This window comes from Phocoena sinus, chromosome 13 (assembly GCF_008692025.1).
Source record: "Phocoena sinus isolate mPhoSin1 chromosome 13, mPhoSin1.pri, whole genome shotgun sequence".
In the NCBI taxonomy this organism is placed as follows: Eukaryota; Metazoa; Chordata; class Mammalia; order Artiodactyla; family Phocoenidae; genus Phocoena; species Phocoena sinus.
The window spans coordinates 30,290,178-30,315,344 of NC_045775.1; the positions used below are offsets into that span (position 1 = coordinate 30,290,178).

At 44.6% G+C, this 25,167-nt stretch overlaps 1 protein-coding gene across 2 annotated transcripts; it reads right to left on the reverse strand.

The window, feature by feature from the left end:
* CDC42EP3 (CDC42 effector protein 3) lies at positions 1-25,167 on the reverse strand. 2 transcript variants are annotated; one of them, XM_032652372.1, is made up of 2 exons: positions 24,875-25,167; positions 1-4,427 (listed from the first exon to the last, which is right to left on the reverse strand). In XM_032652372.1, the coding sequence occupies exon 2, from the start codon at positions 4,189-4,191 to the stop codon at positions 3,427-3,429; it is 765 nt and encodes a 254-aa protein (XP_032508263.1). In that variant the 5' UTR covers positions 4,192-4,427; positions 24,875-25,167; the 3' UTR covers positions 1-3,426. The 2 variants fall into 2 exon arrangements, with proteins under 2 accessions (XP_032508263.1, XP_032508264.1); XM_032652373.1 differs by lacking the exon at positions 24,875-25,167 and adding an exon at positions 9,102-9,122.

Below are 25,167 nucleotides of genomic sequence, written 5' to 3' on the forward strand. Positions count from 1 at the left end.
TAAAGTCTGAGAATTCTCTTTATTAGACCTGCTAAATTTGGGAGTAGGTTGGGAACATAATTTCCAAAGGAGAAACTCTTATTGGAGAGAAACCATCATGTTGACTTGTTCTATTGTGTTGACATATTTCACAGTAAAATTGAGTCTCATCAGGCTCCACATTAAGAGGATCAGAACCATCGCCTAATGTATAACTTTCTTTCCTCTGTTTTACAATATTTATCAAGTTAATTCATGGACTCATGAACTTCCTCCATGCCATGACTTCAAGTGTTTCTGTGGGGACACTTGAGAAAAAACGGTAACTTTCAGTGACATAAAAAAGGAATAGACCATGACTCTGGAAACCTGAGTTCTCTTATGTTCAGCCAGTTTAGTCATTTGTTTGTGACTCTGAGTCACTGAAATGTGATAACTAATGACATTACACTTATGAAGAGCTGAGTACCTTGATATTTTGATCTTTTTCAGTAGGTGATTTTAGGTAGAAATTATCTATCTTATCCTTTGTTAGGCCTCACTGCAAAGGGAAAAGACTACCCATAAGAACCTTGACTGCTACACCAAGGGTCTCTACTTATATAAATTGCATGGTCTCTTTTCTGGTTGTTGGGTCACAGGTGGCTCGCATTCTGAATTTGCAAGTAAAGTGCATCTCGGTAAATTAGGTTAAAAGTGGCAGAATGGTCACAGGCTGAGAACATCAATTCAGCTCTCAGCAGGTGCAAGCCGGAAGAGCCTTTTTGCAGGAGAAAGCTTCCACCAGCTCTGCACCTGCTCCCTAGAGAAGGAACCAAGTATTAGAAGGGCTGCCACAGGAGAAATGACTCAACACTATCGTTCATAAGCCGGATGTGGCTGTGTCCTTTCTAACAGGGGCATGTTTGTTGCCATCTCAATGATATCTAACCTAATGGGAGGGACTGTTTGTGAAAGGGCTCAGAGGAAGTCTAATGGGTAATACCTAAAAGGATGCATTATTGCTTAGATTCTATCAAACAAACCTGATACTGGCAGAGCTGTTCTCCCTGCTCACAGAGGGAGCAGAGGAAATGCACAGATGTTCCTCATCATTTCACCTAACAGTTTAATCTTTTCCTTGAGGTCATGCTGCAGATGAAGAGTAAAATGATAATATGATCAACAAAAGTTAAGATGGGGAATGTGTTGAAAGAGTCTGATTTAAAATGATGAGATACATCAGACTCTTCTTCATTCTCAAGATTTAGAAGAGGCTGTTTGGAACTGTGAACTGTAAGTGGGTGTCTCACAGAAAAAGAACACTGGAAAATTGTGGGACAGAAATACAACCGGGGAATTAAGGCAGGATCTCAGTGCTCTAAGGGAGCTTCTTGCCTCTTTCTACTTCAAGTCATCCTAACTGTGTTTCACCCGCAGCTCAGATTATTTCAGCTAACCAGATGATGGAATTGCAGCATCTCCAGACATGGTGAGAATATCACTGAAACGTTTGGAGGAGGCAGTCATTTCAGGGATACATTCTTTTTTTTTTTTTTTAATATAAATCAATACATTTATTTTTGGCTGTGTTGGGTCTTCATTGCTGCGCACGGGCTTTCTCTAGTTGCGGCGAGCGGGGGCTACTCTTCGTTGTGGTGCATGGGCTTCTCATTGTGGTGGCTTCTCTTGTTGCAGAGCACGGGCTCTAGGCACATGGGCTTCAGTAGTTGTGGCAGGCGGGCTCAGTAGTTGTGGCTCACGGGCTCTAGAGCGCAGGCTCAGTAGTTGTGGCGCACAGGCTTAGTTGCTCCGCAGCATGTGAGATGTTCCTGGACCAGGACTCGAACCCGTGTCCCCTGCATTGGCAGGTGGATTCTTAACCACTGCGCCGCCAGGGAAGTCCCAGGGATATATTTCAAGGAGAAATGAAAGTTTTTGCGTGCAAGTGTTTGTCTTTGAGGGGGAAGGGGTGTTGACAACAGGACCAGAATCGGTGTGTACATTTCCTGTTCCTGTTTCCTTAACCAACATCCTCAGGGCATCTCTGTCTTCTTGGGGGCAAGGTGCTCTGCTGCCCTCTTTTTTGGCCTCCTTAATCTTGTCTATATGGCACCTGCTGCATGGAAGCATCTGTCCTGTAGGGACGGGGCTGGGGTTGCACGAGTTTGCCGTGTTAAAGTATGGGAGGAGATTCACAGAAATGAGTTTTTGAGAAGTTGGCATCAGTGCTGACTTAAAAAAAAAAATTCTCATCTCACATGTTCATTTTTCCTAAAATTGAGGGGCCTTATTTTTAGAATCTCAAACCTTTGGGCAATAATCAGAATTACTGAGTGGGTGGAAATCACCTCTTAACCTTATTTTAAAGGCTCATGTACACTTTACAGAAGCAATTTTTCTAGCCCTGGACTTGAAGAAAATATAATTACTGTCTTATGTTTTTGTTTATTACTATAACCAAGCAAGTTGATTTTAACATTTACTCTTTATTGTTTTGTATGAAGTACCTATGTAATGCAAGTATGTACTGTACTAAAATACCCATATTTCCAAATAACATTATGTGGTGTAGCCCACAGTCTCTGCAGAAGCATTGTGAGTAACCTGTGCCTTTACACTTTACAATCCATTGTTGGCTGATGTGAAAAGTATGATAACAGATGAAGAAAAAAAAAAAAAAGCTAAGTATGAATACATTTTTCCAAACATACACATACACAGCTTAGAATGGAATCCCAATGGAAAGTCAAATGACCATACTTGATGTAGTACCTATAAAATGTAGACTCTGCAATAAAGAGCCAAAGGCACATAAAAATATATTTTAACTTTAAAAATAACTTAGTTACAGTAATACTTTGCTTGTGTCTTACCAACATGTAGCTGACAGTCAAAATTTCGCAATATAGATATAATATATAGAGATATATAAGAGCTACAAGCAAATCCCCGAAACCCATAAAGTTGTTCAAATGTGAAAACAGAGAAAAGTTTTAACACTGAAGAATTTGCTATGGTGAGCCCAAACGATATAATATAGAAAAGAGTCTAGAAAAAAGGCGTGGGTGTTAAATAAATTTTGACTTCCTCTTGCTCAGAAAATGCCAGAGTACTGTAAAGGTCCTTAATGTGACTGGCACGGCCCTTCATAAGTAGTGCCAGTCCTGGCCAAGCCAGATTTCTTATGTGTCTGAAAACAAAAAATGTGAGCTGTACATCAGCAATGCCCGCTGAAAATGGGTTCTGACTCACTTCCTCTCTTTGCCAGGACAGGTTTGTTTTTTTTCACTGTTTTTGCAAACAGGGCATACCAGGTAAAAAAATATTTTGTAGGAAAGTTATTTTAGAAAACCCATCACATGACAGCAAGTATAGCCGGCGAAGCTCTTCTCTTTGTGGTTAGTTTTGTTTTGTTCTGTTTTTTGATACCTTTTACCCCAAATGAAAAGAGCCGGCGGTGCCCTGTTACTTATTTTTATCCATGACATTCAGCACCTCATCTAGAAATGAGGGCCCAAGATCGAGCTGCAGGGAGAGGAGGGAACCCGTGAGATCAGAGAGGGACTCCTCTGATTTAGTCTTTTCCTTGACGAGCTCGCACGGGGCGGAATGGTCAAACATGTCCTCGGCCGCCCAGTCGGGATACTGTTCGGAGAGGCTGGAGGAGTGGCTGCCCCTGCCCTGGCTGGACTGGGATGCGGACCCGCTGGACCCCCACGAGACGTCCCCCTGGTGGACCGTCCCGTTCTCCAACAGGCTGCTTTCCTCCGGAGCCTTCTCCTCCATGACCGGCTCACAGCTAAGCCGGGGCAGCTTTCCCGGCCCTAAGGACTCCTGTTTGGAACTGAATGTCACCGGTGACAACAAGGGCAACATGAGTGCCTGGGACCCTCCAATGGTTGGGAGGGAGATGGCGTTTTTGAGCACCGGAGAGGGCGTTTCTGTGAACATGGAGTCGGAGGTGCTGTTGGCCCGTAAGAACTCGTTATGCCCGGGGAACTGGCCCATGCGCGCTTTCTCCTGGTTTCCAGGTAGAAGCTCATAGTTGCCTTGAAGAAAGGAAATGTCTCCAAAGACATCGTGCTGGCCCTCTTTGCCAATGTGAATGGTGTGGCGGAAGTCTCCAAGGGGAGGGCTGATCATATCTGGAGACAAGATGTCCCTCAGTTTAAATTTCTTTCCTTTCTTGTTATTGGCAGCTTTCAGGTAAATTGGGGTCTTGGCTGGCATTTTGGAGTTTGAGGATGTCGATTTTGCAAAAGGGGAAAAGGGCGACTTTCTTCACAGATGTTATATGTTTCCCAATATCCTTTTTGATAGGAACTGTCACATCATTTTTCTCAAGTAGCTCAGAAGTGGCTCTGAAACGAGATGGAGGTCTAAGAGGCCTTCCTGGACTTACAGCCAAGCAGGGCTTTCTGGAGAGCCGGTTACATCCGCCAGTCCCTTCCACAGCATGGAGAAACCTGGAAGAGAAACCAAAGCAGGTTATAATTAGCTGACCCTTCAGGGATCACTTGGGCTTGACTTTTTCACTTTTTCAAGAGCCTATAAATAATGGCAGGACCAGTTCCCGTCTGAAGCCAAACTTTGTTTCTCTCCATTAAGCAGGATAAAAACTTTGATCTTAACAAGGGTCCACTAATCTTAGTCTTACTTCAGGGGAAAAAAGAAAAGGAGAGAAAGAGAGATTAAAAAACCCAAACGTATGACATCAGCACTTTTTAAACATGGTCATGGACACAATTTTCTGGATACGTCTGAGATTTTAGTCCTTTTCCTCTGTTATAAGAACCGCTCTCAGCACATGAGCAGAGTGACTTCAGCTCCTTAGACACAACTGAATTTGTTTTAAAATATATTTTCTCTCTTGCATTGGCGTTCACACTAGCAAGACGAAGAATATTTTGTTCTTGATTGACTTCTTTATATAAATAAAAATGCAATACAATGAAGTCCTATAAGGAAAGGAACTGGAAATATCATTTACTAAGTGACAGTGAAGCTAGTATCCAACAAAATCTCAGTGAGAATGCATTCTTACAGTTGAGAAAACTGAGATTCGGAAGTCAAAAAAAAGGAACACCCTTTCTCAGTAACATAAAGCCATTATGGAAGTTGGAGCTGGAATCAAGTGGCAGAGAGAACGGGGCTGTCAGAAATTTCAGGATTTTAACCTAAATGGGAAAAGAATTTGAAAAAGAATAGATACATATATATGTATAACTGAATCACTTTGCTGTACACCTGAAACTAACACAACATTGTTTATCAACTATACTCCAATATAAAATAAAAATAAAATAAGATTGTGAAAAGCAAAAAACAAAATTCACGATTTGGCGACATGCTGAAATGGAAGGAAAAGAACAAAACTGCTTCTTTTTCAAAGAGAAAAGTGTGATCATACATAATAGGTTGGGTCTTCACTTGAGAATACTTTAGAAACATTTGCTGATAAGTTTGTATCCTTTCCCTGTGGTAGGCAGGGTTCCAAGTAAGTGGCCACCTGGTGTTAATGCCTTTGTGGGTAGAACCTGCGAGTTGCTTCTAAACAAGGTGATGAGATGTCACAGCCCTGATTAGGTTACATTATAAAAGATTCCGTCTTAGTGGACTGGAGGGAGGCTCCCTTTACTGGTTTTGAAAAAGTAAGCCACTGAGAGAGGGCATATGGAAATGAATTCTGCCAGCAACCTGGGGGAACCTGGAAGTGGATCTTTTCCCAGTTGAGCCTCCAATGAGACCATAACTCTGACCCCTAGTTTACAGCCTGATGAGACTATGCATCTAAGCCCTGCCTGGACCTCTGACCTGCAGACACTGTGAGACAGAACACAGGTAGGGCTGTAAGCCACTATGTTTGTAATTTGTTACCCACGTAGAAAGCTAACACACTCTCCCTGCACATGCTATATGACACAATTAGAAGTGATGGGCTACAAGAAGGTTTGGGGCTCTCGTTTTACAGATGAGAACCTCTTCATCTCTTGAAAATAATCCTCCAACTCTTCAGTCACATCAGCTGACATGGAGAAGCTAAACCCTTCGCCACTGTGGGAATTCCTAAAATGGCTCTGCTGTGACCTCTCGCATTGGGCTCTCCTCCCCCTGGCTGCAGAGGAAATAAATAAGTAAATACTCCGAGGGCTGGGTTAGATGGTGGCTTGAGAGCCACATTTGCTTTGTAGCAGCTGGAGGCCGTCTACATCTGCCCCATATTTCTTTCCTTTCAGCAACAGTTTTAAATTCATTTGCCTGTGGCAGATGGTGAGGACTCTGCTCCAGCCAGGTAACAAGTAGCTCTGTTTGGGAAGTGGCAGGCACCCAGGCCTGAGGAGGCAGAGAAGGATGAGCTGGAGAGACCACCCCTATCCTGGCTCTGGGAACGGGGAGGAGGCCAAGGTGGCATGAGGGTTTGCACCCAGTGCAGGCTACCCTGGAAGTTGTCAGATAAGACCACACACTCCCCGGAGGTGCCTGGTGGGTCGGCCTTCCCACTTCAGATTAGGAAGGCCCAGAGATACCATGTTACTAAAAGAGACGCTTGATACCAAGTGAGTAGATGGGGAACCCTAGCATGGGAAGACATGCTTGTGAGTCTGACATTCTCATAGTTTTAACTCTAATTTGGGTCTTGTAATAGTAACAGAAGTGGAAGCCCTGGGTCTTCGTGCTAAAACATCAATGTCCTTCCCCTCTAAGTGCACAACAGCCCAGGGCCCCTGCCACCCAGGGTGCCTGGCGTTGCCTCCCTGCCCCTCTAGGCACAGTATGATGACCACCTGCAGAAGCAGCTAGGGCGCTGGGCCTGCAGAAGGTGGGGGGCAGCCCCGAAGAACAGCTGCCCACTGGAGCTGTGTCCTCAGTGCACAAGGCCAGGAGGGCAGCTGCCATGGAAAGATACAGTGTGTCCACTGCAACTCCAAGGCATGTGAGGGCTGCATGTGGTCAGCTGGTGGAGCCAGGGTTATGCAAGGCCAGAACCAAGGCATGGCATTCATTTCAGATTCTTTAGAAAAACAAAAATAGCACGAAGATGCAGCTAGAGTGCTTCTCTGCTCCTCTGACTGGATCACTCACATTCACCCTTTACCTGTACAGCAACTGGGGATATTGGGGAGCAAAAGCGAGGAGAAAAGGTAGAGGGTATGCCTGCTACACTTGGAAGGCCCAGTCCTCAGTCCCTGCCTGGCCACAGCCATGGCCATGGGCCCTGCAGGCCCCTCGGCAGAGGCTTGCTCAACCTGGTAGAAGCTGGGTTTTATGTCAGTGGAGTGGATGCAAAGGTGGGAGACAAGCAACAAAAAAACAAAGAAAAAAGTAAGAAAAGGGTTGGTGAGCAGAGGCTAGATAAGCTGCAGGCAGTAGATTCTCAGGAGTGGGAAAAGAAAGGAGAAACCTTAAAAGGCATTTTTCTTTCTTTCTACAAATATTTACATAGTATTTACTGCATGACAGGGATGGAGGCTTCTAGGACTTTGGAAGCAGTAATTTGTATTGAATTTCTATTGTGTGCCAGGGCTAAGAGCCCTCCAATTCATTGGAAGTTTAAGGAAAAAAAAAAAAAAAATGGGAATTTGGTGCAAAAATGTCAGTTTTACAACTTTAGACAAGTTGATGTTTGTGATATGGTGCTGGGGAAATATCTGAGAGCTCTGACCCATCCATCTTATCTGTTATCTTTCCTCCTCCAGCTCAGGGGCAACCATGCTTGATCCTGGGAGAGACAATCCAATACCCTGACTGCTTCCTCCCCTCCTTTCTGCTTTCTGAATGTTCTGGGCTCCTTGGCTTATCAGTCAGTGGACAGCCATGCCCCAGGCTGACTGCTCAACAACTTCTATGCTGTTGCTAAAGCAGGAAACTGCAGGGTGGTTTCTTCACTGGGAACAAAGTGCCTGGTCCTGGAGAGGGTATGTGTGCATCTCCTGGGAACCACCAACGTGTCATATGACAAGAAATGTTTATTGAGAACGCCTCTATGTGCTAGGCACTGTTCCAACCTTCGGTGTGTTCTAGCTCACTCACAAGAACCCATGTTAACACCCCCATTTTACTGACGAAGCATCGAGGCACAGGCTTTGCCAAGGCCGCACGGCTACTAGGCACTAAGCCAAGTGGCTGGGCATGGGCTCCAGACATTGGGGTCTTGCCATTTAAGGAGCACACTCCCTGGGAAGTCAGTCAGCTCCCAAATGATGAAGGGGGTTCTTTCCAAAGCCTCTTTAAGATACAAATATGTGATAACACGATGGGCTGATAAGGGTGGGGAAGCATGCACAGGTCTAACCTCAGTGGAATGCAGTATCTATGAAAACTACAAATCACATTCCTTAGGCCCCAGAATTCCACTTAACAGAGATTTATCCAATTTACGTATATGGGAAATAAGGAAATAATATATATACAGTGTTGTCAGTCCAGCATAGTTTATAACAGCCAAGAGTTGGAAACAACTGAGAATTCCCTGGTAGTCCAGTGGTTAGGACGTGGAGCTTTCACTGCTGGGGGCCCGGGTTCAATCCCTCGTCAGGGAACTAAGATTCCACAAGCTACGTGGTGCAGCCAAAAAAAAAAAAAAGGAAACAACCTAACTGTCCACCTTTAGAGGACTGTTTATACAAATTAAGGTGCATCTGTACAAATGAATATTACACAGGCCTAGAAAAGGATGAAGCAGCTCTTTATATGCTGATATAGAAAGAACTTCAAAGACATATATCTTCAAAGGAAAAAAAAGAGAAGTGCAAAAGTGTGTAGATAACATCTATACTGGCTTGTATGTAGATAAGCTTTCTCTGGAAGCATACACAGGAAATAATGGTGAGGTGCCCACGGGGAGAGGAAGTAGATGGAAGGGGCTAAGGGTGGAAGAGAAACTTTTCACTGTACATCCTTTCATGATTTTGGATTTCTGAACTACGTGCATGAATTAGCTATTTAAAAAAAATAAGTACGAGGGTTGTTTCAGGCTCAGATTGCACTTTCCTGCAGAGACAATTTTATACGTAGGTCCTAAAAAGTCTACCGAACCCATGAGTCACTGATCATAATGCAAAAAATATTATGGGAAAGTGGGTTCAAAAGCCAAAATCTTAAGGCAGAAGGCCTCACGAGAGGGCTGAGCCTCATCTCACCTGAGCTTGTCAAAGGGACAGATCATTCCTTTCTGTGGTGATCAGGCCTTCACCAGAGGCTCCACTAGCCTGTAATTGTAGGATGGAAAAGGTCTCAGAAGAGGTTTTTCGTCAGAAGGAAATGAGAAGAGGGAAGAGACCCAGGATGCTGGGGAAAGTGTGGGTGGCAGGGTACCCATGTGGAGGGAAGCACAGGCAGGTGGAGGTACTGGGGCTCAGGGGTATAGCTCCTTCTCTGAGAGATGGTGGTGCTGCAGATGAGCAGCATTTTATGATGGAATGGTCCTAAAGGCCACAACACGAAATCCCGTCCCTCCTCACCATTTTCTGAAAAGGAGACTTGGGCTCCTGGAGGTTGCTGGTGGCTGACCCACGTGGTAGCAGACAGAGCAAGGGATGAATCAGAGGGAGAGCCTGAGTCAGGTGGACACCCAGGAGGAGGTGAGCCAACCAAAAGGGCTTACAGGCCTGACTAGAACTGGAGAGCCAGCCCTCCTGGGTGTTCCATGATCCAAATGAAGAGCATTTCCAGCCTTTGCGTATCGGTCAGGACTCTACCACCATCAACGGCTCTCCACACTTGGGACTATCCTGCTCTCCAGCTTTCCTACATTGCCATCATTCCTCCACTCCCACTGTCTTGGAAAGAGAGGAAGGAAGAAAGGGAGGAAGGGATGAAGGACTGGAGGGAGAAAGGAAAGAAAGAAAAAGAAACCATCCTATGTGTAGACCTTTCTCAAAACCCTGCCCTTGACCCTGAAATCTGAACTCTCCAAGATTGCTGATCCCATTCTCCAGAAGTTCTTAGATCACTGTTTGCTCCTCTTCCCCGGCTTAGATGACATTTGAGGTAATATTCATCTTGGAAATTATAGATTCCTCTGAAAACAAAGGTTCTAGCTCCTGGGCACTGGAGAGGAGAGATTGACCAACAAAAGGGTTCAACTCCCCAGTCAGTCGCCTGTCACCGTCTATCAAGGTTAGAGAGGATGTCCGGCAGATGTGTGGGCGAGAAGTCCAGCTGCAAAGGCACAGACCCCCACTCACAGGAACTTGTGAGAAGCTCAAGGGTTCCAAGACACAAAAGGACTCAGGAGGAAGTTGAAGGCATGGTTTTGATAAGAAAGTCAGTGTCAGGTGGTCATTCCTGTACCAGGCCAGACAATTCCAGTTTCTTACATGTGACTGATTTAAGCATAAGTGACAGTGTTAACAAGAGAAATCAACACAGAAATAATAATTCAATGAAGAAAACAACTGAAGTGGCCACCCTTCCCTTCATTTCCTTATCATCCTTTTGGTAAAGAGAATGATGCTGAAAAGACCAAAACAGGGCAGCAGCCAGGAGGTGGGGGAGAAAAGCAAAGGGTTATGAAAAAGTCACACACTCAAAAATCAGTCCCTGGATGACCAGAGTTGACAGTACTGGCAACTCACAGGGCTCTGAAAAGAACAAAGGGGTTGAGATTTTTAAAAATTCCATTTATTTTAAGAAAGGAATGTTTGGTTTGTCTACTAATTGTTTTTAGATTAATTCTTAGGGGACAGAGAGGATAAAAAAGTTCTTGCATCCTGTACAATAGGTTGCAATGTTAATCTAAAACACGCATGCATAAAAACAGGGCAGGTGGGGGGGAGGCATGTGTGCGTGTGGCTGTCCTGGGGGACCTGTGGGCCTTTTCCTTTCTTCAGCTTGCAGGAAGTGAGTCTGCACTGGACTTCCCCTTTCTTGCTTAGTTGTCACATCCTTCCAAGACCCCCTAACTTCGTATCACTTTTCGCTTTGTCTCAGTGTTGAATCAGCATGCCCTTCTTCCTAGCACCCAGATGCAGCACCGCTGCACCATCTGGGCCCCAAGCAAAATTACTTGGTTATTCCTCCTTTGTGCCTGAGGCAACAGTCCCAGGGAAGGATGGTGGCATGGCCAAGAACCCGCCACCCCTTACACCCACAACCATCTCTGGGGTATTGCTCTCCGTTGCCAACATAGGGGAGACAATTCCACTGCGATGAGCCCTGGAAAAGTGTATTTCACCCTGGGCTTCACACTTTAAAGGGATAAAGGTGACCTGGAACATGTTCCTACAGGTTCCCAGGAGTCCAACAGGGAGACAAAGGGACTCCGTCAGGACACGTGAGAAGGTGAGGCGGAGCAGCTTAAAGAAAACTCAAATACTGAGGGAAAATGAATCTTCAGGGATCTGAAGGATTCACTGAACTGCAGTGGAAAAGGGTTTAACTTGTTCAGTATGAGAGGCCCTAGGGCTACAAAAGCAGAAGCTACAGGGAAACAGCTTTTGGATCCTCTAAGGGAGAACCCAGGGTTCTGGCAAGATGGAATGGGTTGCTGTGGGAACGGGGAAGTGTACCGGGCATGCACGGAGGATGTCACCGGGCAGCGGCCTTGCCCCTGAGCATCTGAGATGTGCACAGTGGGTGGGGTCTCGTCCCTATTCATTTTGAGTCTCCCACAGGAGAAAACTATCACTGCTCATTTCCTTATGGCTCCACATCACACTCACCCATAAAAAACACTCAGACTTTTCCTAGAAGACTTTCCATTTGAAGACAGCAGTTATTACTAATATAGGGATGACCAGACAACCTTCTGTATCAGAAATACTAAAATATTATGACGATGAGGGCACTCATGTCAGTCCTTTTGCAAACCTCTGTAGGAGTGTGTCTCTGGATCAAAGTATTTTAAAATTCAAGGAGAAAAAAAAAATCATACTACTAGAGATTCAACATTGAACTTACATGAAAATCTAAGACAGAAATAAATGTAACCAGAGAATACCCTGGTAAATGGCATCCTGAAGGGATGCTTTTCATATTTTTAGTCTGTTTTACTCCACCCACGAGAAGATAAAAAGATGCCTTTTCTATTTTTAGATTCTTATCCTCTCCCCATATTATCTGAACTGAGGACATAGCTATATGCTGCAAGCCTATAAAACGCCATTAGCTTAGTTCCCAGCCGCCTGGCTGTCATGCAAATGAACTTATAGCCAGACTGAGCGGACTATTTTATAGACCCACTCAAAGTCTATGCTACATCTCAACCCGCAATTATTTATAAAGGGACTTCTCGTTTATGATTCAGCTACAGCTTGTATTTATTTTTCTTTTACAACCCTGATTATATAGAGACCCACAAATACCATATGGGAGACTCACTGCTAATGTGCATACACTTCTCACATTTATAGGATCTAATTGTACTGTTTGAAAGGGTTTTTAGAAGCAAAATTGGAAGACAGAGCATCCACCTCAAAGTACCAACCCTGCACTTTTGAAGAGAGGCCATTTCAACCTTTCTCCCTATTAAAATGAGTTATTGAGGAGGACTCAAGACGGATGTGGAGCCCTGGCAGTTATAACGAGGCAGGAGAAGGGCCTGGCTCATTTACCATGACAAGTTTTACAAGGGATCCAGCCTCAGGGCTGGGCAGAAGGACCAAGGCAGAGGTGCTAGCTGGTGGATATGAATCAAATAAGACCATTCCTGTGAACTGCTCCCATGCTTCTAAAACTAATGGATCTGACCTGGTTTGTGAAGCTGCAAGCACAATATCAATACAGGATGAGAATCTCACCCTGAAGTTGTCAGCAACATTCAGCTGGGAATTGGCTCAAATCTGAAAACTCAGCTCAAATCAGATAACTTGTAAAGTTGCTTAGCTGCTCACCAAAAAAATAAAAAGAAAAAAACCCCTAATATTTAAGTCAGTAACTATTCTATGAAAACTCCAACTATGGCAATAGGAATATCAAGTGATCCAAACAGGTTTGACAGGTGTCCAGAAATTCAGACTATGGTCACTTGACTCATACTACATATGGTATAGTGTTCTTCGTCCTTTGTCTTCAGAGCACATCTAATTTAGGTCTCTTGACTACTCTTCCTTCCCTAACAGGATGAAGGGACAGATAGGGATTTCCATGCCATCCTCCCATCCTGCTAGGGCCCTTGACAATCGTCCACACTCGTTGCAGGGGCTCCTCTGCATCACACCAACACTGGGTATGTTTGGAACCTGGCAGTGGCCAGTGCATTCTCTACCTACTTCCACGGCAAACCCCACTGTGTTATAAACATGGAGGAGCCAGGATTTCAGCTATGGCTGGACTCCACAGTCTGTGCTTTTAACCACTGCTGATTTGATAACTAACGTGACGACTGCTGTGGAAGTGGGTTGAGAATGGGAGTGTCTATTCCAGGCTATCTGTCCTGAAGTCTGACAGCACCAAGAGGAAATGATACACTATGATCTCAACATCAGTGAGAGGCAGAGATGATAACCTGACCTTGTCATTAACTAAGAATGAATAAAATGGTCCCAGATACCAGCCTCTCCAACTCACTAGGAATTTTCAGTATTTTTGCCCTTGTCAAAGAATCTCAAAAGGGATTTGACTTCATGTGAAATAAAAGCCATGAGATTAAAATTCTGAGGTAATAAAAGCCCCTGAGTCTCAAGGAGAAAAAAAAATATCCTGTTCTTAGAAAAAAGCGTTAAGTGCTGGTAATTATTTTCCCAGAGGAAACACGTGCATCGTGGCCATGCATCGGGGCGCCTTGTACACCCACAAGGCTTTCGCCAGGACAATGGCTCCATTCCCTTGCTATTGACATGTGACTTCCCTCCTGACTTTCTGAAACTAAGAAACCTGTGTTCCTTACGTGAATTGTCCTCCCACCTCTTTACCATCAACCATTATTCATAACATCCTCCAAGACCTGCTTCAGTCACTTCCTTCCTGGAGAAATTCTCAAACTCACCTCACGCAATCCAGGCTCATTACTGCCTTGCTTGGAGGTTTTCTTAGGGCTCCTAAAGAGCTTATATTTGTTTTCTTTCCTGTTCTCTTGTGATTTTGGGTCTGATATCTTCTGGTAGGTAGTAAGCTCAATAAGAATAAGGTAGGCAAAGGTGCTATAAAAAAGGAGCCGCTGTTGTTAACAGTCTCTTCTTTATGCTGGATCACTTACAGAGCCTCCTCTTAGGCTGCAAACACAAGAGGCCCTTAAATTTTATTGAATAAGCCCTTTTAGTTTTCCCTATGCCCATCCCGTAGATCAAGGGTCTGCAAATTATGGTAGGTGGGTCAAATCCAACCCTGTTGTCTGTTTTTGTAAATAAAGTTTTATTGGAACACACCAGTGCTCATTTTTTAATGTACTACCTTCAGCTCAGTAGTTCTCAACTGAGGGTGATTCTGTCCCATTCCCCCCACCCCCACCCCCGCAGGTGACATTTGGCAATGTCTAGACATATTTTTGATTCTCATGACTGGGGGTGGTGGCATCTACTGGCATCTAGTAGACAGAGGTCAGAGGCACGGCTAAATGAACATTCTATGACGCACAGGACACTGCCCCCACAACAAAGAATTTTCCGGCCCCCGTTCCCTGTAGTGCTGAGGGCTGGAAACTGGTAGAGCTGCTTTCAAATGACAAGGTCAGAGTTGAGTCGCTGTGATAGGCTGTATGTGGCCATCGAAACCTAAAACACTAAACTGACGCTTTATGGGAAAAGTTTGAACCTCTGCCTTAGACGTTGGCATTTTCACGGGGTTGGATGGTGGTTGTCCATGGCCCAGCCCTCAACAGTCTTCCAGCAATCACACCCCTGTCCTTGGCCTCAACTACCTCTAATGCTAACTTCCAAATCTGTGTCTTCAGCCCGTACATACCTTAGTCTAGACCAGTGCTACTCAAAGTGGATCTATGGACTAGGTCAGTCCACGATGAGATAAGGAAAGAAATTGAAAGTAAGCTTCTAGAAACTTTATGACATAATAAAGCATGTGGATCTGTGGATTTTTCTTATTGGTCAGACTCTTGGCAAGTCTGGGAGCTGTGTATGATCAGGTCTGAGTGGAAACTGGGTGTGGTCCAAGCAGCTACTCATTGTGCCGGGTATCCTATACAATCCATTGGAAATTGAAACAAAGAAACAAAACACTAAAAAACACTGGTCCTTCACAGAAAGAAGCACTGGACTTTTCTCCCCTAGTCTTTCATACCTTTCTCTGTTGCTTCCTTCAGGTACTTCCCGTTCAGCTTACCCCTGATGGAATTTGCCATCTTTCCTCCTCTTGCCAGCCCTCAGCATAGGCCTCCTATACTTTTCCCTCTCGGTAAATGGCAGGAAGTCACCCAAATCCAAAACCCAGCTGTCATCCCCGACTCCTCGCCCTGCCTCATTCTCCACATCAAGTCCTATTACTTATCTCCTCTTGTCCATCCTACTGCCTCATGCCTCAGCCTCACTTGTAGCTTTCACGATCTCTTGCACAAGGGCATTTGCCTTCCCACCTGTCTCCTTGCCTTCAACCTCATCTTCCACTTTATGTTTCAGTCTCTATCAGAATGCACCATCTAGAATGCTCCCTTAACCTTGAGTGGCAGGCCCACCCTTACAGCCTGGAGATAAGATAGCCTGTGAGGCCCACTTTAGCAATCAGGGTCTCGCCCAACCCTGCAGCTACATGTCCAGCCAGTCCTCAAGGCCTATACTACCCTTTTATACCTCAAACCCACCAACTCTCACACTATACTGCAATTACTAATGTCTGCTCCACTAGGCTGCCTTCTCTTGGGGACAGACTATATTTAATTCATGGCTGGTACTGAACAAATGTTTGTTAAATGAACAAATGAGAAAGTTTGAGATTGCCTTGACATCTTTCCTCTTCAACCCTGCCTGCCCTGCTGAAAATGCAATCTGAGTCTTTCTGTGACTCCTACAGGAAAATAAATTTTAAAAATCATGTAGCAAGGAGCTGTCATCTATTTTCTTGTGGCAAAGGGTTTCTTTCTTTTCCTTTCTCTATCCGTGCAGGGTAAGAATTTAACAGCTTATCAATGTGAGCCACAGTAATTCTACAGACTCATATAGATTGTTGAGATTAAGGCAAAAAATATTTGTTGACATGCTATTTCAAAGGGAAAAGACTTCCATCCATGACTGCCATGTGCAAATAGAGTCTTAGAGAGACAGGCAAGACTCTAGAAAGATCTGACAATACATTTCCCGGAATGCAGACTTACTAGTTACATTTAAGCCAATCTTAAAGAATGAGGCCCAGGAGAAACAATGAGCTTGCTCTCCTGACCTCTCCTTTCAAAAGGAAATGGATTAAGGGGAAACTTGGATTATTTAGCCCAAGATATACAAGGGAACCTGCAAGAAACTGTATAATGAACATTCTACAGAAAAAGATTGTTTTAATATCAGTGTATAGCTAGCACAGATCAAGTACTTAAAAAAAAAAAAACACCACCTATTAAATGAATGAACACATGGGCAAGCAAAACAGTAGATAGAGCTCTCACTGCTATTCTAGGCCTTAGGGGAGGAAAGAACTGGGTGAAACATTGAGCCAGCCCTATAGGATTCTTTTACAACTCCAGACCATATGGGGGCCAGTTACCTCCTGTGTAAATGGGATAATCACCCCAAACCCGTCTATCTCTCAGGTGATTATAAGAGCTGAGTGTGAAAATCTTCATAGTGCTATGCAAGCACAAAGCATCTTTATCCCAAATGAAAAAGCAGAACATCTACTGAAATACAGTGCTAAGGAGGGGAACCATTCTAATTGCCAAAATAACCATATCCATTTTCTCCTTAAAATGTCTCTGGCAGTCACCAATATATGATTGCAGATGGGGCTAAAATGATTTGTGTCTGCCCTGTGAACAACTGGAATTCTTACCTCCAGCTTAATTAGAGAATAATTCTGTCAACAGGACACGGAGCTAACTTCTTTACATGTACATGTATCCTTTATCTGCAAGGGCAATTCCTCCAGCCTTGAGAACAAATGGGACTCCTTTGAGTTAGGAAAATTACAGCCAATGATTGGTCAGATGAAGAAAAATTTAAGGGCATACAGTTATTTTCTTTAAATATTTGGTGAGCTGTCAGGTGAGAGGGAATCAGTACCATTCCAAGAAAAGAATTAGGTGTGTGATTAAGGTTCAAGGAGAGGCCAGGTGGGGCTGGATGGGAAGAAGTCTAACCAACTTGAGTTAATCAGCTTAAAGAATGGGAAAGGCCCATCAAAGGAAGTTTTACAGCTGAGCCTGAGACTGTGGTAGGAATTCCAGAGGGGAGGGAGAGCATTCCTGCACTGGGAGAGGAGTTTGGGGAGATACCCGCTAGTCTGTGTTCCTCATTTCAAGTAGCAGCCCCCGGTATGTGCATGTAAGCTTCATGTACACACAGACAGGTAATAGGATCATAGATTTGTGTTTGAGATTTATTTATACTTAATAAAGAAAACGGATGTTAGAGTTCTAGCTTCTAGGGAATTTTAAGAAAAAAACAATGCTTTTTAGTGAAGTTAAGACTATCCTTAGAATAAAAAGACTTTTTACTGGTTTATAAAATTTTCATTATCTTTTCTCATTTTCCTGATATTAAGGGTACAAAGCAATGCCAGTGACTTTCTCTGAGAGCCTCAGCTTGCTCATCTGTAAAGTGGGGATAGTAACGGTGTCTTCTTAGCAGGAGACGACACATACAAAGCTAGTGTACAGCAAATTCAGGTTTGCTTTTGGAACTTTTATTTCCCCCCAATGTTTCTGATCTGCTGTTGGCTGCGTCTGCAGATGCAGAACCACGGATACAGACAGCCAACTGTATAATTCCTCATTCTGCGAAAAAAATGGAATTGGGAAGAAGTCACTGTTTTACTCCCCATACTGCCCCTGAGATATGTCGGCAGTGGCACTACCTGCCCTGTCAGGTGAGCCCACAGCTTAAGGGCTTAAGAGGAATACAGAACAAAATCCACCCACGAGCGTAAACTTCTACCAAAACTTATGTAAGGCCAAAAATCAACATTAGTTTGGAAAACATTTCACTCTGAAGTCATCTGAGAGCAGGAAAAGAGTTTCCAGTTTGGTGCAATGCCGTGCACAGTGGGACATGTGGCTTGAGCTGATTCATTCAGCGAGCAGCAGGCTTTGGAGAGAGCCTTCCATATGACTTCATCCAGTCCCTGGCTAGTCATTCACCTTCCACAATGTCCATTCAACAACAAACATCTAATAAGGACCTACTGAGTGCCAGGCACTATTCTAGGAACCGAGGCTACAGCAATGATGTGCTCACAGAGCCTACGTCCCAGCATGGAGACAGATGATCAGTAAGCACACCAATGATGAGTGGCTCATGCAGGCATGGCTGAGAGGTCTAGGTGAACATTAGGAAACAACAACGCTCATCCTTCCAGCACCGGGACTGCCCAGTCTGTGCTGTAAGCGGACACATGGTACCGAGCCACCACAGTCACACCTGGGCAGGAGAAAGCTTCAGTGGAGGTTGGAACAGCCCGGCCGAGAAGACTTTGAGGAAGTTCTGGTGGTGGCCTGATTTTCAGAGTACCTTGGATGATCATTATCACCAAAACCAAAGGATTGGAGGAACCTCCTTTTGAATTTGAACATTTGGTAGCCTGGGAAGGAATAATTTTACTATGGTCAGACTTAAGCTTGGGTAACTGAAAAGGATTTCTGGCTTAACAATGCTAAGAGAAGATAACACAGGTAGGACTAGATTGTCCATTTTTTCATTAAGTCCTATTGTAAAAAAGATGAATGCCAAGCTAAACTAGGTTCAGTCCCTACTCTCAAAAGAGCCAGTAGTCTAGGCAGCCACAAGGGTCAACAAATGATCATTTAAACACAATCAGTGTTAAAATAGGAGAAGGTACAAGACACTATGGAAAATGCCTCAGATACAAGGAAAAACCAAACACAAAAAAACAGAATCACAGCTGTTTAGAGCCAGGAGAGAGCTTGGAGAACTTCTACCAGCTTCCTCTGCACCCCCATCCTTCCCCTTGCACATCTTCCCAGACTGAACTTACCCAGAGATGGGCAAGGATTCACCTTGTGACATAGCTGGCCAGTCAAGGGCTTACCCCCGTCTCCTGCTGTGTTAAAAATCAATGTTACGTGTCTGAACTGCTCCTTGGCCAAAAAAAAAAGTTTAAAAATTAAATAAAAAGGGAAAGAATTCACATATATTCTGAAATGGCAAAGCCACATTTTACCTAAAAATGACTTTGCTTGTTTAAAAAGTTGTGTGTAGCCTAAATGATTATAATGGATTTGAACAGAACGGGTCTTTTTCAACTAAACACACAGTCATCTATCATTGGCATGATGCGTCTACAAATATGACCTTCAAGTTGTCACCAGAACATGACGGATTCCCAAATGTGTAAGCTATCTAAATAGAGGCCTGACTTTGAAGTTCTCTGCCCTCCATGTTGGCTTGGGCTGCCCTGCCCAGATTTGCACTAGGTCTGTTTTTTAACGCAGGGTTTTACATATTAGTATAGTAGTAAGACTGCTATGCTAATAGGTGTCACTGATCCTGGCTCACTGAATTCTAGAGCTAGAGATGATCTGAAATCATCTAGAACCAAAACCTTCATCTTAGAGATGAGAATAAGACCCCGAGAGGTCACAGTTCCACAACCTGGGTCAGAGCTAAGACCAGAACCTATGTTTTCTGATCTACAGTCCCTCTGTGATTGTCTCCACTTAATTCTGCATGAGTTTTATCAAATAGAATGGCGGGGGGTTTGCTAGCATCTTCTAGTGCGTTCCTGTGTCTCTGGCCCTGTACACCCTGCAGTTCTCTAAAAGGTTCTTGAGTTCCTTCAGCTCTGTAGGGCAGGCTACAACGGGTGGTGTCTGCCTCTGGCTTGATGGTTCCCAAAGTGTTTCTTGCTAGACTAGTCCTGGCAGCTGCTCTGTGGGCAAAATGATTTGATAGACACTATCTCGGTGTGGAGATTCACTGTACCAGCGACATTCAATGCTCTGAAAAGTCCTGCAGGGAGGGACCTTCATCAGACTGGTTTCCCAAAGAATCCTCTTCTGATGCTATTCCTGTCTCAGAGTTCACATGAGGTGGTGCTGTATTAGCTAACTGCAGGTGTGTGATCTCTGTAACACTCTAACAAAGAATCAAAGGCTAGAAGGTTAATGATGACTTTCTCAAATATGCAAATAAAACCCAAACCACTGAAAATCCAGGTTTTAAAAAATTTTTAATTTGAGGTTCAAGCATTCTACTATTAATTCATGACTTGATCAAGAAAATACTAATTTGAACTCATCAGCCCTTAAACTCATCAGTTTTCTTGGCTATTCAGAAATAGCAAACTTTCTAATATCAATATGATTTGTATTATAAAACTGTATCTTTAATTTAAAAAACTGCTCTTCTACCAGAGGTACTGTCAAACTCAGTCATCACTATGAGACTGGGTGAACCCGGGCACTCAAGAAGTACAATAAGGCCAAGGAAGGCATCTTTTTCTAAAGGAAAGAACATACCTGACTGTTGCTGTAGAACTATTTGGCTACTGATATTATTTATTCTGGTTTGTGGGATGCTGTTTTGGTTTGTAACCTTGAAAGGATGGGGGCAGGAAAAGGGGAGATTCCAAATGGAGGTGAACAGTCCTAACGCTGTTGCCCTCGGTTTTGAGACAACTTGGGTTATTTCAAGCCAAGACATCCCTTCCAGAACCCCTACTTCAATCTGAGCAGCCTCCCACAGCTCATCACAAACCCACAGTATCAAAAGCAGTGGAGGCCAGGCAGGCCCCTTGGGTTATCCAGGGCACCCCTCTAGGTTTCAAAGGCCCTCTTGCTCTGTCTTTCACACCAGAAGGTTATCTGGCAGGGTCTGGGGCATGTACAGAACTTAGAACTGTAATGAGGCCCGAGTTTTGCCAAGGACAGAACCTTCCTGCACACCTTGCTCGTGGTTCCTGCATCTTGCTTTAGCTCCTCTTGGGGCAACATCACGAGTGCCAGGGACTGCAGGGCCAGGCACCATGGATGTGGTCACCAGTCTCAAGGAAGTGACTATCCAGATCAGTTACTGGACCCTGCAACCCCCTGACCTCTAGAACTTCAAAGTAAGGATGTGTTCCACACACTAAACTCCACTTCATGTTTGGGTCCTGATATTCCTAGTAAATCTGTTTGTTTATGGTATAAATTAAACTGCTCGGGTTACCGCTAGCAGTTTGATGCTGGATCCACCGCAGATGACCACTGGCCATACTTGTGAGTTGAACTATCTTCAGTAAATAAAATAATTCACATGGTATTCCCAAAGGCTGGCAATTACTGTCATCTTCCTTTGGGCAGTGGTACTGTGAGATGCAGTGTACTGCGAAACGAGTTCTCTGTCAGAGGCCAAAAACCCTTAAGAGTCTGATATAATAGCTTCCCTGGCCTTCCTCCCTGTTGGTGAGGGTGGGGTATTTATTTAGCATAAGGTCAAACAGACCTGAGTTCAAACCTGATTCTGCTACTTACTTAGCTGTGTGACCATGGCCAAGTTACTAAACCTTTCTGAGCCTGTGTTCTCATCTGGAAAATAAGAACAATACTATCTACCTCAAAGAGCAGTTGTGAATATTAAATGAGACAACAAGTATTAAGCACCTAGGGAAACAACAAAAGCAATAACGAAAGCATCAACTTTTTATTGGGTCTACTCTGGACCTGGCCTGTTCTGAGTGTGTTCTTTTTTAACTCATTTAATCCTCAGAGTAATATTATCCTCATTTTGTAACTGATAAACTGAGGTACACAGGCTAAGTAATTTGCCCCAAGTCACACAAGTATTAAGTGCCAGGACCAAGATATGAACCCAGACAGCCTGCCTCAGAGGCTCTTAACTTCAGGGTTTTTTCCCCATCTCCTTAAGCAGAAGATGCTGATCTTTGTGGAAAATTAGCCAATCATTCATGCACATGCTGGGTTGCTAAACTGCATATGCATGTTTAGGTATGTTCCTTACTGTGTAATTTGGGGCAAATTATGTAAGAGGTCTTTCCACACCTGTAAAATGGGGATATTAACAGTGCCTTCCTCATAGAGTGATTATTAGAAATAAATGAGTTACTCAAGGTAAAGGGCTAAGAACAGGGCTTGGCACTTAGGGCAGGCTCCATGTAGGAAGTACCTTTGACATACAAATTCATGGAACAGTGGGATATATTAGGAGAATTCTTTGGCTTCCGTGCTTGGTAAAGATTTTGTGGCTGGCTTAATCTAGTAGTTTCAAATGACTATACTGTCCTTGCTCTCTGGCAAACATACTGCATTTAAAAAACAGATTTTGGGGCTTCCCTAGTGGCGCAGTGGTTGAGAGTCCACCTGCCAATGCAGGGGACACGGGTTTGTGCCCCGGTCTGGAAGATCCCACATGCCGTGGAGCGGCTGGGCCCGTGGGCCATGGCCGCTGAGCCTGCGCGTCCGGAACCTGTGCTCCGCAACGGGAGAGGCCACAATAGTGAGAGGCCCGCGTACCGCCAAAAAAAAAAAAAAAAAATAGATTTAAGTTTTTATTCCATCAGTGAATAAACAGGTACACAGGATTCTAGTTAGAAAGAAAATTAGGCCCAGCTTAAATAAAATCAGACTGAAAGCAAGAATTTTCATAATTAAAAAAAAAATCAGAGCAGTCTTCCTAGAGGTTTTTCAGGTTATGAATTGGAAGTCCACTCTCTGGATAAATGTTATGGCTACTGGGCAAAGAGCTTGTGAAAAATTTATGGCCTGGTAAAAGTCTGTTGGTGATGTAGGTTAAAACAACTTTATCCCCAATGCTGTTGAACACCACGAATTTTAGAAGGGAAAAAGGGCAGCTTTTGTGAACATGTTGGACATAAAACACCACTTTAAAGGAAAAGTTGGACAGCAGGTAGGACAAACCAGCTCGTGTGAACAGTTCTGCAATGATTTTTATGGCATTGTATTTATTCATATTGCACCACGTTTAAATTTACAATAAAAAGCAAAAAAATGTGCAACACTTATTACTCTGGCTGTCTTTACATGTTCCACTGAGATACAAAACAGAATTTCACTGCTCAGATCTTAAGGGAAGGGGGAGCTCATCTTATTTCATGTCTGTAGCTGCTGCCACAGTCATAGCACCATGTTCCAATCATGGAATTCATAATGTAAATCTCTTGCAGATGATAACCACTGGAAAACAGGAACTGCCATGGATCCAGAAAGGCTTCCAAATTTCTCCTCTAATGTTCTTATCTGTGAGCCCAGAGGCTGGTACTGAGTGTTTTATTCAATGAGTGATGCCTGTTGGGAAACCTACATTCTTTAAGAGACTTAATGAAGAACTCTCAACCATTCCTTGGTTCTTTGACTATTAGTCTTTATCATTAATTTCACATGACACAATGCCAGACATTTCACAACTGCCCTAACTTATCTCTGAGTGTTTCAGCCTAATCTGAAAACATACCTGTGTAGCTTATTCTTAACTGTCACAAGAGCTCATAACAGATCTTAGCTGGTATCAAAAAGAGAATCTCTGGAACTGTCCAGAAAAGAAGCTGCATTTCCTTGGTCGTTAGATGAAAGATCTTTTCGAAGTTAGAAGGTTATAGGAGTCTTTTAAATTGCCTTAGGGATACCCCTGGGGCATCATCAGGGCTTCTAGGTGAGCCTTTTGTCTCCCCGTGCTTCCCTGGGAAGTCCCCAAGAAAGGCTTTCCTATTCAAATCTGCTGCTCTCCAGATTTGTGTTCTTTTTTAAAGGCAGCGCCCCCAAGAAACTCTAGGATGCTACTGTGAAGCCTAAGAGCTGGGGGGTGGGGAGGAAACCTTTGTCTCCCTAACACACTCATAAATTCCCTCCCCTTACCCAGCACCTCCCACCCCACCACCTAGCATGCATCAGCGGCGACTCCCCCAAATACACCAGGTCTGGAAAGATTCATGTTGCAATACCCTTCTGACATTCCTATTCCCGCCCTCATTTTAATTCACTCACTTTTTTTTTTTTTTAAACAAAATGTAATTACTTGACTGTCAGCTTGGGCTGCACTCTGGGGCTTTTACTCCTTTCAACACAGCTGCGCTCCCGGCTTTGATGCTGCTGTCCACGCAGCTTGTCCCAGCCACAGCCTGGCTCTCGGTAATGTAACATTCAAGTGCATATTTATTTTTAAACTGACCTCTCAGACTGTACAGTATAAAGGAGGTCCTGCCAAAAAATATGCTACTTTCTATTTATAAGATGAAACACATGCCTCCCGAAGTCGAGAGGGGGATGGAGTATAATAATCCATAACGAAAAAATGGCCAGATCCATTCGTCCTTACATGTCCGATACTTGTCAAGACAGTTAGTTTCAAGGAGAAAGGGGAAAAAAATATTGAAAACACTTCAGTTGTTCAGAAACCACCGTACAAAAAAAAAAAAAAATCGACTGCCAGATCTGCAGGTTGGAGCCCCAGGCACAATGCCCCTTGTCAAGTGAGGAGAGGGCACCCAGCGGGTATTGCCACCTCAGATCTGCACCGTGCACCCTGTGCAGCCCTGATGCCAATCCTCGGTGGGAGGGGAGCGGTAGCCATGTGCGGCTTGTTCTCAGATGGAAAAATGCAGTACGCGCCCAGAATGGCTGTCAATAGCTCGGAGGGTGCAGTGTAGCCGCGCAGCCTCACCCTGAAAAGTGGTGGGCACAAACGGTGGAGCTCTGCGATCTGGTCGTGCCGCTCGCACCCCTCCCAGTTTGCTTTATGTCCCCTTTGATCCGTTGGACACCAGCTGGAAGGGGATGCCCTAGGTATCCCTGCTCCCTGTGCATTTCCAAGCCTAGCCCCCCGCGCACGCCGGAAGCGGCCACGGCCGCCGGTTTGGACATACACACGCGCAGAGAAGGAGCCGTGGGCAGGCAGCAACTCACCAGCGGCGCCAAGGATCCCAGCCGCTGACCCCGGGGCCGGGCGCCGCAGTTCCCGAAGGCGCACGCAGTCCCTGCCCGCCACGCGCAGATCCAGCCGGGTCGGCCGGAGCGGCGCCTGCTCACAGCATTATGCGCTCGGAGACGGCGTGAAGGCGCCCAAGGCCGGGGTCTCTGAACTCTCCCCCAGCTCGGGCCCCACCGCTGCCCTCCCCGCCCTCTCGGACCGCGGCCGGGAGAGAAGGTGCAAGCTAGACTGAGCACTCCGCAGCCGTACTCCCGTACCGAACCTGCGA

Bases quoted from the DNA above. Each gene is read 5' to 3' on its own strand.
- CDC42EP3 (XM_032652372.1), bottom strand. From the start codon at position 4,191: ATGCCAGCCAAGACCCCAATTTACCTGAAAGCTGCCAATAACAAGAAA.